Raw genomic sequence first — 14,140 nt, forward strand, 5'->3', positions numbered from 1 at the left:
CACAAGTTAATACTTTCCAAACAAAATCACCTAAAAAATAAACTTTCTACCAGGCCACAGTATATTAAAACCACAAAACAAGAAACATAATCCTGCAAAAATCCCACCAGTTACCATCAGTCTTCACTGGCTCACTGTTTACTGTCAAAGCATCTGCTGAAGACCCTGGGGGAAAGTTCCACACCAAGTTCACTGGCTGTGGGTGCATCAGATTATACCACCACCCACACGTAACACCAGTTTGGGGAAACGCAAACATGCCACATGGACAGGTTTTAACCAAGCTTAACCAAATTTAACTACGTCTAACCAAGGGAGGTATTAAGTCAGCTCTTTTATCAAAGGTTTTTTTTAAAAAAAGCAGCAATATGCAAGTATATTTCACTCCATTTAAAAAACTATCACCAGAAATGGTAAGGAAACGACCCGAGACGAAGGAACGCGTTCTGAACGGTAAGGCCGCTATACTCCGCCGTTTGGGAGGGCTGTGCCGGGGACGCCGGGCGAAAGTCCTCCGGCGAGTTTCAGAACTACTGACCGTACGCCGCGGCGCCGCTAACAAAAGCTGCCTCCGAGCCCCGCGCCGGCAAACCGCTCCCGTTACCACTGCCCAGGAGCTTTTCTACGACCAGCACTGAAAAGGGAACAATAAAAAGCGTCTCACCGCAAACACAGCACGAGAGGGACTGTCGGAAGTAAGGCAGGAGCCTGTTAATCTCTGTAAACGCCTTGGGGTCTCCGGGGTCGTAGTTGAGCACTAGGCGGCTCGCGGAAATGTAGAGAGCAGTAGCATTCACGGGGTTCATTGCAGACGCTTCGACACCGCCGGCTCCCGGTGGAAAAGAAATTCCGGATCCAACTTTGTAAGCAGCCGGGGAACAATGGCGAATTTGCAACAATTCGAGGGAAATCGGAGCAGAACCACTGGCCAAAGTAGTAACCGAAATCCGTGCAAGTTTGTGGAGCTGAAGCAATCCTCCCACACATGGGGCCTTGGCGCCCCTCCTCGGTCCCTGAGACTTGCAGATGAAAAAAAAAAGAGAGAGAGAGAGAGAAACGAGCGTTCGAGTTTGTCCCGGGCGGCGCGGGCGCAGAACGCCCCGGCTTCGGCGCTCGGTCTAGCCCCGCGCTTCGGCGGGCGGCCTTCGCTCGAGCTGCATCTCCGGGCGCCGAGGCACCTCCTCAAGGCGAGCTGGGCGGGCGCGGGAGCAGGCCCTGGCCCGGTCCGAGGGGCGGGCTCGCTTCTCACGGGCCGCGGGGCCCTTACTCCATCACAACGCCCGGCGCGGAGGCAGCGGCGAGGACGACGGCTCGGGCGGCGGCTTCCTCGATCTAGTGCTCGAAGCCGCCGCGGCGGCGGCGAACGTTGCTCCCGCGGCTGGAGGAGGCCGCCGCCGCTCTCTCCATATCGGACGCGGGGCCCGGACGGCGCCTGCCTCTCCGCCCCGGCGGTTACAGCCCCGCCGTTCCCTGAGGTGGCGAAGCGGGCAGACAAGTCCCCCACCCGACAGGGGGGGCCGGGGAGGAAGTGCGCGGGCCGCCGCCGCCGGCGGGAGGGGGCGGGGAGCAGGCCCAGCCGGGCCGCGGCGGCGCCCCTTGCTCCTCAGTCGCTCACTCCGAGGTCACCAGGCGCAAGCGCCGCCCCCTCACTGCCCGGCCATCTTCTCCGCGCCGCGCACACGACACCTCCTCCGCCAAGCACGACGGCAGCCGCCGCCCACGGCGCCCGCCCGGCCGCGGCTGAGGCGAGCGCTCACAGCGCCAGGCCCCGCCGCCGCCCAGCACACAGCACGGCCCGCTGCAGGCCCCTCCCCCCGTGCCTCGCCGCCCTCACCCCGACTCCACGCGCCACTCTAGCTCCGTAGGGCCCGGGCTGCTGCGGCCTTAATGGATCCCGCGGGCTGTGCGGCGCCTCAGGCCCTGCCGGCGACGACGACCGTTACCCCAACGGGCAAAGCCACTGTCATCCCCGAGACTCCCCCGCCGCCGTCGTCGCCAGCGCTCGCACGCATGCGCAGAGCACACTCTCACCCCTCCCCCCCGCCCTTTCCTTTCCCTTCGCTTCCCTTTTCCCCTGCTTCTCCTCTAAGAACCCCCTCCACACCCTCCCCAAGCTACCGGCTTGCTCAGCGCATGCGCATTCCCCTACCCAGCTCGACCGCCTTTCGCCCTTACGCGTGCGCTTTGACCGCCCACCCCAGAAAACCGGATAAACACATCAGCCCGCTCACTCCAGCCCCTCCCCGCTGCCTGCCCACCCTGGGCTCACTGCGCATGCGTGGCTGTCCACTTACGGCTCTCAGAACGGAGCATGCTCTCTGCGAACCGCCCGCTCTCTCCGCCCCTCCCCCATGCGCTCTCAAATTCCCTCTTAGGCGTGTGGGCTGTGGTGAAACGTTCGTTCGTTGACCCATCCTGGCGCAGTGTGGGCTGTAGGGTCCCCGCTACACTGCTTCCTCAGTGCTCGCCAACGCTGAGGCCTGTCCGGGTCGAGTCATGTGGCGCTCCGCCCTGACCCCATCTCGGCCTCTCCTCGCCCTGGCTGACCACTGTGTGAGGAAATCGCCCCGCGCGGCTCCAAGCCCCGCCCGCGGCCTTTCTCCTGGAACGGCGCTTCCCGACCACCGAAAGGACGCTGCTGCCGCTCGCCTGCCCCCGCCGAGCCTGGAATGGAGGCAGCAGTCCCCGTGGCTGCGCGCCCGGCAGGCGTCCGGGCCGGGGCCGCGGCGGCGGCAGCCTGAGGTGGCTAAGGCCGCGACAGGGACCTCGGAGCTACCGCCCCGCGCCCTACCGTCGGAGCCCGGCTCTTCCCACGGCCTCTGGTCCTGGGAGCCTGAGGAGCGCGAGCGGCCCGGCTTTCCGGGGGCGCCCACCAGGACCGCCCCGAGCTCTCAGGGAACAGAGTCCGATTTAGAGAAAAACGAAGCTCTTTTTTAGCTCCTTTGACAGACCTAGCCTGCCTGTGTGAATCAATCTCAAGAATCCATGGTCTTGCTTTAGAACGAACCCAAATCCTTGAAAGTATTATCTGTGTTTTTAAAATATCTTTTGCCTTATGTTTTTGCAGGAGGCCAAGGGCACTGAGATATAAATAAAAGCCCAACTTAACATGATTCCCCTCCCCTCTAAAAGTACAAAACCCTTTTTGAGCAGCACAAATAGAAACAGAGCATAGGAACCATTCCTTATCTCTGGAGACACCAAAGCCCTTTGCCTAATTTTTTCACATAATTTTAAACGTGCTCTACAGGTTTGCAAAGTGAAATTTATGACACATGTAAATCTTTTGTGGCACAAATACCTGTTAGTTTTAGGGGCTTGCCACTTAGAGTAGAAATGAAAAGTTAAGATATCAAGGGAACCCATATAACCTCTGATATATGATTTCTATCACCATTTCTATTACCATAATCGTGAAGACACGATTATTTTCTTTACAAGGCCTAGCATATTATCAGCACTTAAGTATTAAGCAATAAGAATCTAACTTCCTAATTTTGTTAAGCAACAAAGCAGAAATTAAACAAAGCTCTGCAAAATATATTTGGTGGTCTTGTATCTGGAAAACAACAAATATTCTAAAATTCATTCTCATTCTTAAAAGCCCCATCTTCCTTTTTCTGGCCCCAAGGGGTGGGGGAGGGGGGTTTAAGAGACCTTTTCTAAGCTCACCTTCAAATAAAACTGTTAAAATATACAGTTCTATTTTTTATTCCATTTTTTATTCCAGACTCTAAGGTCTTCTCCTACAACACACAAGTTGTTCTCCCACAGAGGAGAGTAAAATAATCAGCACTGTTTTCCATTCAGGCAGCATAAATTAGCTGTCACCCTAGGCAAGTGATTACTTGCAGGGCCTTCACCTTGCTGATTTTCTCATAACTGGATTTTTTTAAATCTCTTGAGATGTGCATAACCCAAATTAAGACTAATTCTATTGATAGTTCATTTGTGCATGGGGCGGGGGAGAGAAAAAGAGAGGGAGGGAGTGGGAGGGAAAGGGAGGGAGGGAGGGAGAGAGAGAGAGGAATTTAAGCCAGTTCTTTTTTGGCTTCTGAAATTGGTCACAACTGGTGATAGTCTATGGCACTTAGAGGCAAAGCATCTCCACATTGAAGTATATGCCCTGTTTAACAATTATTTGGTTGGTTGAGGCTTGCCTAAAAAGAAAACCAACTGTTTGTAGAAAATAAAGTGCTTGGATCAAATATTTAGGAGAAATCATACATATAACACAAATCCCTTAAACTATCAACTTAAGGTAATTTTCCATATTTTATGTTTAATTATTATTTGGAAGTAAAAGTGTTAGAGTTGACAGATTTAGTAAAAATACAAAATGCCAGTTAAAAAGTTTTTAATAAACCTTTTGTTTTAGAACACTTTTGAATTTCCAAAGTTATTACACAGATAGTACAAACAGTTCTCATATATTCCACACCCAATTTCCCCTATTATTAACATCTTACATTAGTATGGTACATTTTTCACAATTACTGAACCAATAGTAATACATTATTATTAAGTAAAATCCATATTGTATTCATATTTCTTCCATTTTCTGTAATGTCCTTTTCCTGCCGCAGGATCCTATGCAAGATCTTACAACATTTAGCCATGTCTTCTTAGGGTCCTCTTGGCACCCAGTTAAATTTTCATTCAGAGAAACAACAAATATCTGTTTCCTTCTTATTGTCTGTATTTTCTACCCATTTTGAATTAAAGCTCCCCATTTCTGTCCTCCAAGATTGCCAAGTACTTACCTCTTTCACTGCACTTATCACACTATGCGGCAGTTGTTGGTTTAGCCCTGTCTTCTCCCCATTATACTATAACTGCTAGAAAGTCAGAGCTTCTCCCTCTTTGCCTTTTATCATCATTGCCTAGCATAGGGTCTGACATATAATAGGTATTCGGTAATTGTTAAAAATAATGATGAATTATTAGAAATGCAATAATGTAAGTAAATCCCTCAGTACATTGTGTGGTGCATGATAGGCATGGACAAATGTACGCTTTTCTTTGGGGAGTGGCATAAAATGTCTTGTAAATTTAAAGACAGTTCTGACTTCAGCTTGATCAATGTCAATTCTAAGATCCTTAATAAAACTCAAAGTGTGGATTGATTTGAAATACTAAGAATAATCAATCAACAAGTATGTATTGATTGCACTCTAGCACTTTGGGGACAGTGAAGTAAATGCAGAAGTAGCTGTAGTTATGCTTCCAAAGAACAAAGATCAGGCTGGCAGTAAGTCAGAGGGACTTTCTGAGGGGTTAGGCCCTTTACAAAATTATGAAATAGTTATTTGCTTTCCTTCCCCCTCCTATTTCACCCTCCTTCCTCTGCTGCCTCCACCAAAAACTAGAGATAGTGTTCCCTCTTCCACATCCCCAGGTTGCATTCTCTTTCACTGCCTAATATCTCCACTCCACTGCCTTGACCATTATATTCATCTGCTATGGACTGAATGTTTGTGTCCCTCTCAAATTCCTATGTTGAAATCCTAACTCCCAATGTGATGGTATTAGAAGATGAGGCCTTTGGGAGATAATTAGATCGTGAGGGTGGAGCCCTCATAAACGAGATTAGTGCCCTTGTAAAAGGGACCCCAAAGAGCTCTCTCACTCTCTCGGCCATGTGAGGATACAACAAGAAGTCAGTCATCTTCAACCTAGAAGAGGGCCTTCACCAGGCAACCATGCTGGCACCCTGATCTCAGACGTCCAGCATCCAGAACTGTGAGAAATAAATGTTTGTTGTTTCAACCACTCAGTTTATAGTATTGTGTTATAGCAGCCCAAGCTGAATAAGACACCATCCCTACTAAATTTTAACAAGTGCTCAATCTACTGTCATTGTGGAAAGAAATCAATCTAATTAACTTCAATCTTTGAGAGAGTGATAATAGCTTAACCTAAACTCACAACTGGCCAGAGCAAACACCTCCTTACAGGAAGCAGTAAACCAGGTGAAATTAAACCAGAGCCTAATCCAGACCAATCCTTCTATTCTTTCCTTACCACTCTTCTCTGACTGTTACCAAATTTCTTCTTCCATCTTCTGCTCTTTAGCTGTGATCATACCTCTCCCCTCCTCAGTCCTCAAGCCCCTCAAAGGCACCACTTCCCTTTGCATATTAATTCCTATTGATATTTTTTCTATGAAATTTTTCAAATTAATACATTTATCCAATTTTTTATCCAAAAACATTTATTTAGCAAGTCCAGCAGCCATTTATTTTCTATCTCAAATACTAAGATTGCCTTCAGCTTCTTCATCCCTAACTGTATCCTAAACAAAACAGCTTGCTTTATTGGTCATCCGCCTAGCACAGTGCCAGACACATATTAAGGTACCCACTAAATGTTACTGTTTTTATTCCCTAAGACACTTTCAACACTATTCAAATGCCTATTAAATTTGTCCATTCATTTATGCAACCAACATTTATTGCCAGTTATTTGCCAGGCATTCAGAATACAAAAATGAATAATTCAACAGTTTCCAGCCCTCAAAGAGCTCACAGTCTAGTTGGGGGTGGCAGCTATGGACACAGCTAATTTATAATTTAGAGTAGTAAGGATTTAGGGATGCACTCAGTGCAAATCTAAAATATCTTAGCAGATATTTCTGTTACATTATGAGTTAAACAAGCTTGTGTGGACTTTCCTGGGAAAATAACTGCAATTATTCATAGCATTGTTTCTAAGGGAAAATGTGTTCTGCATTCCAAATGGTCAATTTAAAATTGAATTTTTGGAACACAGCCCGTTTGTCCCTGGGGGCTGTCTATTTCTCCGTTATCTAAGATCTCTATCTGTCTTAGGACAATCTATATCTCTTTGCAACTCCCACTTGTTCCATATGGCCTATGGTACTACCTGAGGGTTGCATACTCTCAGAATCAACCAAGTTACTCTCTAGAGCTCAGCTCTACGTGACTGAGACAGTCCTTTGGGCAAGCAGGTTGAATAAAGCAGGTAGGACTATGGAAGCCTCAGTCCTAAATATGACTGTTCAACATTTTACTATTAGGGAAGGTAGTGGGAAAAGTCCATGAAGTGAGTGATGAGAGTTTGGAATTGCTGCTATGTGAAATGAGAGAGGGAGTTGCTTAGGGACAGGAAAAGGAATTTCAGGAATAATTTCAAAAAGGGTACATCTCTTGGATAAAATAAGATCCCTAAAAATACCTAAGTATTCACTCCTGGACAATAAAGATTTAATTTATAAATGGTCTTTGCAACTCAAAGACAGACTAGGAACTAGGAATGAAGATTTCTAACTGGAAGTTGAGAAAACCAGACTTTGTGAGCAGAACTATCCTTCTTGTTATTCCTGAGTTTTGGAAGGCAGCATGGGGTAGTGAAATGAGCATGAACAAAGCTTTATTCTGGTACTTACTACGTAGATTTGGAAAAAAATATTCAAGCTCTCTGAACCTTAGTTTTCTCATCTGTAAAATGGGGATGATAATATGTTCCTTGAAGGATTACCATGGGGAGTCATATCTTCATCAAATGTGTTTCTAACACAGGCACTATGGATACACAAGTAAAAATGATAGTCTCAAGGAGTTTCAATCTACTGGCTAAGGCAGAAATGAATATACAGTTATGACACAATGAGACAAGTACTTCAATATAAAAGCATGAGAAGGGACACCTAACCAGAAAATATGAAGGAAGTGTTATATGAAATGTGACCTGAGAAATAAGTAAGAGAAATTGGGGAAGGGCAGAAAGAGTCTATAGACAGAAGGAAGAGCATATATCTCTTTTTTTTTTTTTTTTTTTTGAGGAAGATCAGTCCTGAGCTAACTGCTGCCAATCCTCCTCTTTTTGCTGAGGAAGGCTGGCCCTCAGCTAACATCCATGCCCATCTTCCTCTACTTTCTATGTGGGACGCTACCACAGCATGGCTTGCCAAGCAGTGCTGGTGCCATGTCTGCACCCAGGATCTGAACCAGCGAACCCCAGGCTGCCAAAGCAGAAAGTGCGCATTTAACTGCTGTGCCACCAGGCTGGCCCCAGGAAGAGCATATAGAAAGGCCTAGAGGAAGAAGCTTGTGTATTTGGGAAACTTCATGTAGTTGAGCAGGGCTAAAGCAAATGTAGTACAAGGGGAAAAGTGGTGAGAAATAAACAGAGACCAGATTATGAAGAACCTTATGGACATTATAAGGGTCATCCTGAGGATAATGGGGCATCATGGAAAATAGATTTGGGGGGAATGCAAGATTAGAAGCTGAGAGACCAATTAAAAAGCTACTGTAGTATTTCATCAAAAGATGATCTTGCCCAGGCAAATTATGGTCCAAAGGCCAAATCTGGCATCTTGTGTATTTGTGTATAGCACACGAGATAAGAATGTTTTTTACATTTTTAAATAGTTTTAAAAAATAACAATATTTTTAACACATGAAAATCATATGAAATTCAAATTTAAGTGTCCATAAATAAAGTTTTATTAGAACACAGCTATGCTCAATCTAGAGTTTCTTTTGCACAACTACAGCAGATTTGGGTGGTTGCAAGTTACAAAACCTAAATATTTACTATCTGGCTTTTTACACAAAAACCTGCTGACCCTTGATCTTGGGCATCAAGCTAAGATGGTGGCAGTGAGAGATGAGAGATATTGTGGAGACTGAATCAATAAGACTTGGTGAATGGTGGGATGTGAGAATGAGGGACAAAGATGATATCCAAGTTCTCTAACTCTGGCAATAAGTACAAACACTTGCGTGGCCTGACCACGTGCCAGGCACTGATCTAAATCCTTTAAATATATTATCTCATTAATCTTCTCAGCAACCCTATGAGGTAAGTACTATTATTATCATCCCTATTTCACATATGAGGAAACCGAAGCGTTGAGATCTAGTCATTTGTTCAAGATGACACAGCTAGTGTGAGATGAGAATTGAATCCATGCTGTCTGGTTCCAGAATCTCTGCTCTTAACACTATTCTAGAAATTCACAGAGACAGGGAACTCAGCAGGAAAAATAGGTTTGAAGGGAAATCATGAAAGCAGGTTTTGAACATGTACAGTTTGAAGAGGTGTGGGACATCCAAATGAAACAGCCAGTAGGCACTTGGATAAATGGGTCTGGTTCTCTGCGTATAGGGGGAAGGGATATAGACTGTAGGTATAGACTTGGGAGTCAGCAGCACACAGATGGCAATAGAAATCATGGGAGGGAGAGAGATTACCCAGAGGGAGTAAGAAGAGAAGAAGGCTAAGAATTAAACCCTGAGGACCACAAATAATTAAAAAAAGAGCAGGGAAGAGGATCCCACAAAATAAACTGAGAAGGAGTAGTCGCAGAAGTAGCCAGCAGTTGCAAAGATTTTCCATTTTTAGTAAGGTAATGTGTATAATGTATCTAGCAAAATAACCAGCATATAATAGGCATCACAAATGGTAGCTTCTTTTACTATGGAAGTCTTATTTGAAAGGTCTTGTCCTTTCTTAGCTGTGGAGAGGGGCTGTTCCAAACCTTTTTCACATCCCCACATCTCTAAACCCCCAGCTCACCTTGCCTTCCAATTCTTTGCAGAGGACCTTACCGCTACTTTAAGGAGAAAATAAAAATCTCCTTCTTCTCTACGTCAAAATATTCCATAATTCTCCATCTCTCATTCTCTCCTTCTGTTTCTGGCTTCCTCCAGAGCTTTGCTCCATGATTTTCCCGTCTTACTTCTTCAGCCTGCCACCCCTTGTTGCTATATTCCCCAGTTCTGCCTATCTATGCCATGTGCTTCAAAAACCATCTTTCTGACCACATCTTCTCTCTCTTCCTTTAATCTGTCAAACTTTCAGAAGAACTCAACCTTATTCCAATTTTTTCATTAACCAGTAATTTCTTAATCTTTTGAAATCAGATTTATGTCTCCACCACTCTGCTGAAACTATGTTCTTCAAAACCCCAAAGGGTCCCTACTGTTTGACCCTATTTTCAACAATGCTATATTAAATTGTCCTTTCTCATCTCTGTGTTACATCTGGGGTAGATTCCATAACTTTCCAGTTAATAAAGTCCAGTCTAGTTTAAAACTTTGAATCAGGATTGTGTTTGGCTGAAATCACAGAAAACCTAAAATAACAATGCTTAAACAAAATCGAAATTTACTACTTTCATGTTAAAACAAGTCCAGAGGTAGGCCATGCACAGTTGGTATGGCAGATCCACTGTCATCATGGTCCCAGGCTGTGTCTTTGTGCTCTACCACTCAAATGTATCTACTTTCAAGGTTATCTTATAGTCCAAGAGGCTACTGAAGCTTCAGCATTTCAGACAACAGGAAAGAGAAAGAGAGAACAAAGGGCCCATCTCCCAGCTGAGTCAGTGCCTTTTAAGCAGCCTCCAATTTTAAGCAGCCCACATAACATTTCTCTTACATTTCTTTGGCCATAACTTGGTCACTTTGCCATGCCGCGCTGGAAGGGAGTCTGGAAATATAGTCCTTTAGTAGGTGCATGGACATGCCAAGTAAAATGGAAGTTCTATTATTAAGGAAAAAGGAGAGAATAGACTTTGGATAGTAGCTAGCAGTTTCTGCTGGAAACTACAATCTCAAAATGTTTTAAAATCTTGTCTCATCCTCTCCATTCACTCTTGAAGATCTAGCTCCTCTGATGTGTTGGTGCAAATAGGAGAGGAAAAGGGAGAGGTGCAGTAGTGCTCTTAGACCCAAGACTAGAAGGGCAACTCTGGCAATGCCTCCCCTCCTGTCAAGTAGATGAGTCCACAGAGCCAAGGAGATTCACTCAAGAGACTAAGAAGTGGCCAAGGGACAGCAGTTGATGATACAGATTGGATGTTTGAGTTGAGGCCGAGCATGTTGGGATCCTTGAAGAACGAGAAAGTGTCAGTGTAGGAAAAGATGGGAAGTGGGCCAGGAGCCATGGTTGGAAGACCAATTCTTCCAGTTTTGCTACATTTTGTTGTGAAACTCCAAGGATTTCAGAAATTCTAAATTCAAACCTGGCCTTCCATGTTGTTTTGAAAATATATTTGTCAAAGTAGGAGGATGAAACATATTTTATTTAAAAGTTTGTCCGTTTGATTTACAACTTGTAAATATTTAGACATATGGTATGTGGGCTGCCATTTGTATTCTTGCCATGGGCCCTGCAAATGATCAGGGTGGACGTGGACAACTGTCTGCCCAACTGGGAAGGACTGCAGTTCTCACTCTGATAGTTGCCATTGCTTCTCTGCCTAACATTGATTGACAACTGAAGTTCTGAGTGGCAGGCATCCAACTGAAGGGTCTCCCTTGAGATATGTGTTTGCATTTTTCTAGGACTGCTTCTGGGTTTCCACTAACATATGCCCTCATATAGGTATCTCTGGCTTGGCTACTTCCAAGGGCTCTTCAGGTCACACTCCTGGCACTCTATCCTCTTACTGCTAGGACCTTCTTGCCTGGTGATGGCTTCCTTTAGAGGGGAACTGCCAAAATGGCTCAATCCCAGCTATTTTCCACGGGGCCTATTTAACAGGAAATACTCATCCTTGCAATGAAAAATGGTGGGAGTTTAGAATATTTCATAGCCCACCCCAAACTCCCATTTGACATCTCTCTCCAATTCCTTTATATTTGCTCAGATCAAGTCCCCTGCCTAAGAATACATTCAACCAAGAAGTCAGGCTCCTCTTCCCACCCACTCCCACCCCAACCTTACTTGGCAATGAGAATAGAGGAAAGGCACAGCTTCCCTGGGAGAACAAAAAGCCTCTTCCCGTAAACACACAACAAGGCTGGATTCTGACTCTCTATTTCTTCCCTCTTTTTCTATGAACTGGGAAGAGAGAGAGGATTGGGGTGGTGGCTGGTGGTGGCAGAGCTGGTTTGTTGCCTCTTAGTCCTGAGGAAGATGGCTGCAACAATTGAGGTCCTCAACTTTATCGTCCTCAGCTGTGGGCCCTAAGTCCCAATTCTGGAAAAAAGGAAAGGTACCATTCAGCAATATCAACCTATTTTACCAAATCTTAACCCTTATTTTCCCTGACCACTCTGAAAAAATTTTATCATTCATTACATTTTTCTTTCTAAAACATTTTTTTTCCTTCATTGTTCTGTGATTTTGCACTGTCTGAGTTTTCCTATTTCTGTGCATTCCCTTTCTCATTTGTGGATTATTTCTTCCCATTTCAATGTGATATTAAAGATACTCCCAAATTGAAATCAGCTATTTACATTTCTGTCTCACTTGTTAGACCAAGTTTTTTGAGGGCCTGAGGTATTGGCTCATTTATTTTTGGAATGAATGAATGAGTGATTGAATGAATTAATTCAGGCCACAGTCTTTAGGCCTTCTTATTTCATATCCTCACTCTGGCAACTCATCCACTCTAAAGAATTAAACTAACCCATCTTCTTGAATAAGTGTTGTGTCAATATGTCTTTTAAGCTTCAGATTCACATCTCTAGCTTCATGCTTCCATCTTCACCAAGATATCCTACAATCACCTTAAAATTTATATACCCAAAACAAAATTCATCATCATTTTCCCAATAACCAGATCTCACTTTGCTCTTCTCTGTTCTGTCATCACTCTCTTTCCTTAAAACTTATAACCTTGGAGTTACGACTTGACCACTCCCCCCAACAAGTCTTATCAATTGTTTTTATTGTGATGAGTGTTGTGATTCCACTTACAAGATGTACTTGAAATAGTCAAACTCATAAAGACTGAAGGTAGAATGGTGGTTGCCAGGGACTGGGGGGAGGGGATAATGGAGAGTTATTGTTTAATGGCTATAGAGTTTAAGTTTTATAAGATGAAAAGAGTTATGGGGATGGATGGTAGTGATGGCTGCACAACAATGTGAGTGTATTTAATACCGCTAAACTGTCCATTTAAAAATGGTTAAGATGGTAAATGTTATTTTATATATATTTTACCATAATAGAAAAAGTAAAACAACAAACTGCCTTATTACAAATGTTAATTGTAAATAATTTGCAAAAACAAACAAAAATGACCACCTAGGGGCCCGCCCCATGGCCAAGTGGTTAAGCTCGCATGTTCCGCTTTGGCGGCCGAGGGTTTCGCCGGTTTGGATCCTGGGCGCGGACATGGCACAGCTCATCAGGCCATGGTGAGGTGGCGTCCCACATGCCACAACTAGAAGGACCCACAACTAAAATATACAACTATGTACTGGGGGGATTTGGGGAGAAAAAGAAAAAAAAAAAAGACAACCTATAAATCCACCTGTTAACAATTTGTACGTCTTTACAGACTTCTATTTATATGTACGCAAATAGATACATATTTTCTACCAAAATGAGATCATGAATATAATTCTATTTTAGAACCTTTTTTTCACTTGGCATTGTGCCATAGGCATTTTTCCATGTTGTTAAATTTTCTTCCACAACAGTGGTTCTCAAATTGTAGTCCCTGGCAACATCAGCATCACCTAAGTACTTGTAAATGCAAACTCTTGCACTACTACCCCAGACCCACTGAATCAGAAACTTGGGGTGAGCCCAGCAGGCTGTGTCTTAACAAGCCTTCCAGGTAATTCTGATGTACACAGAAGTGTGAGAGCCACTGTTCCGCAATGTTTAACAGGTGATGATATTCCATTGAATAGCAATACTGCAAGCTACCTAAGTAGTCTGCTACTGTTGGACATTATTATTGGAAAATAACTAAGGTTATTAATTTTTCACTATTTAGTAACACTCTAGTGAATATTGTTGCAGGTAAACTTTGAAGACATCTATAGGAAGGAAATAAAATCCTATTTTACTTAGGCCATTGTATTCAGGGGTTCTTTTATACAGCAACTTAGCCTTTACCCTAATGTATCTTCTTTCCCTCAAACTTACAGTTGACATCTAGCCAGACCCTCTAATGTAAGTCTCCAAGACCTATAATTCATCTTACCCAGTATTGACTTATTAAGCTATCTAAAACTCTATTTTGCACAAATATTACCACGTTCCTCTGGTCAAGAACTACTGTTCTTGCATTCATTCATGCATTCATTGTTTAAGGTACTATGGCAAGTATGTTTCAGTCACTGTCCTAAGTGATATAAGAAAAATAAAAATACAGATACAGTCCTAGCCCTCATGTACCTTTACGGTGTAGTTGGAGATATTGACG

The 14,140-nt window shown here is 44.2% G+C and overlaps 1 protein-coding gene across 2 annotated transcripts in view; it reads right to left on the bottom strand.

The window, feature by feature from the left end:
- MSL2 (MSL complex subunit 2) overlaps positions 1 to 2,014 on the bottom strand; it is a 36,727-nt gene extending 34,713 nt beyond the window's left edge. The window contains exon 1 of one of the 2 annotated variants that reach the window (XM_070576136.1): positions 1,835 to 2,014. Coding sequence is in view for 1 of the 2 variants with exons in the window: in XM_008536058.2 (XP_008534280.1) it covers positions 665 to 806 (142 nt within the window). In the remaining variant the exon portion in view is untranslated. Of the gene's footprint in view, positions 1 to 664; positions 807 to 1,834 lie in introns of those variants that run through there. The other variant, XM_008536058.2, reaches the window with a different exon arrangement.
- Positions 2,015 to 14,140: the final 12,126 nt, after the last annotated feature.

The sequence above is a fragment of the Equus przewalskii genome, chromosome 15, assembly GCF_037783145.1.
Source record: "Equus przewalskii isolate Varuska chromosome 15, EquPr2, whole genome shotgun sequence".
Lineage (NCBI taxonomy): Eukaryota > Metazoa > Chordata > Mammalia > Perissodactyla > Equidae > Equus > Equus przewalskii.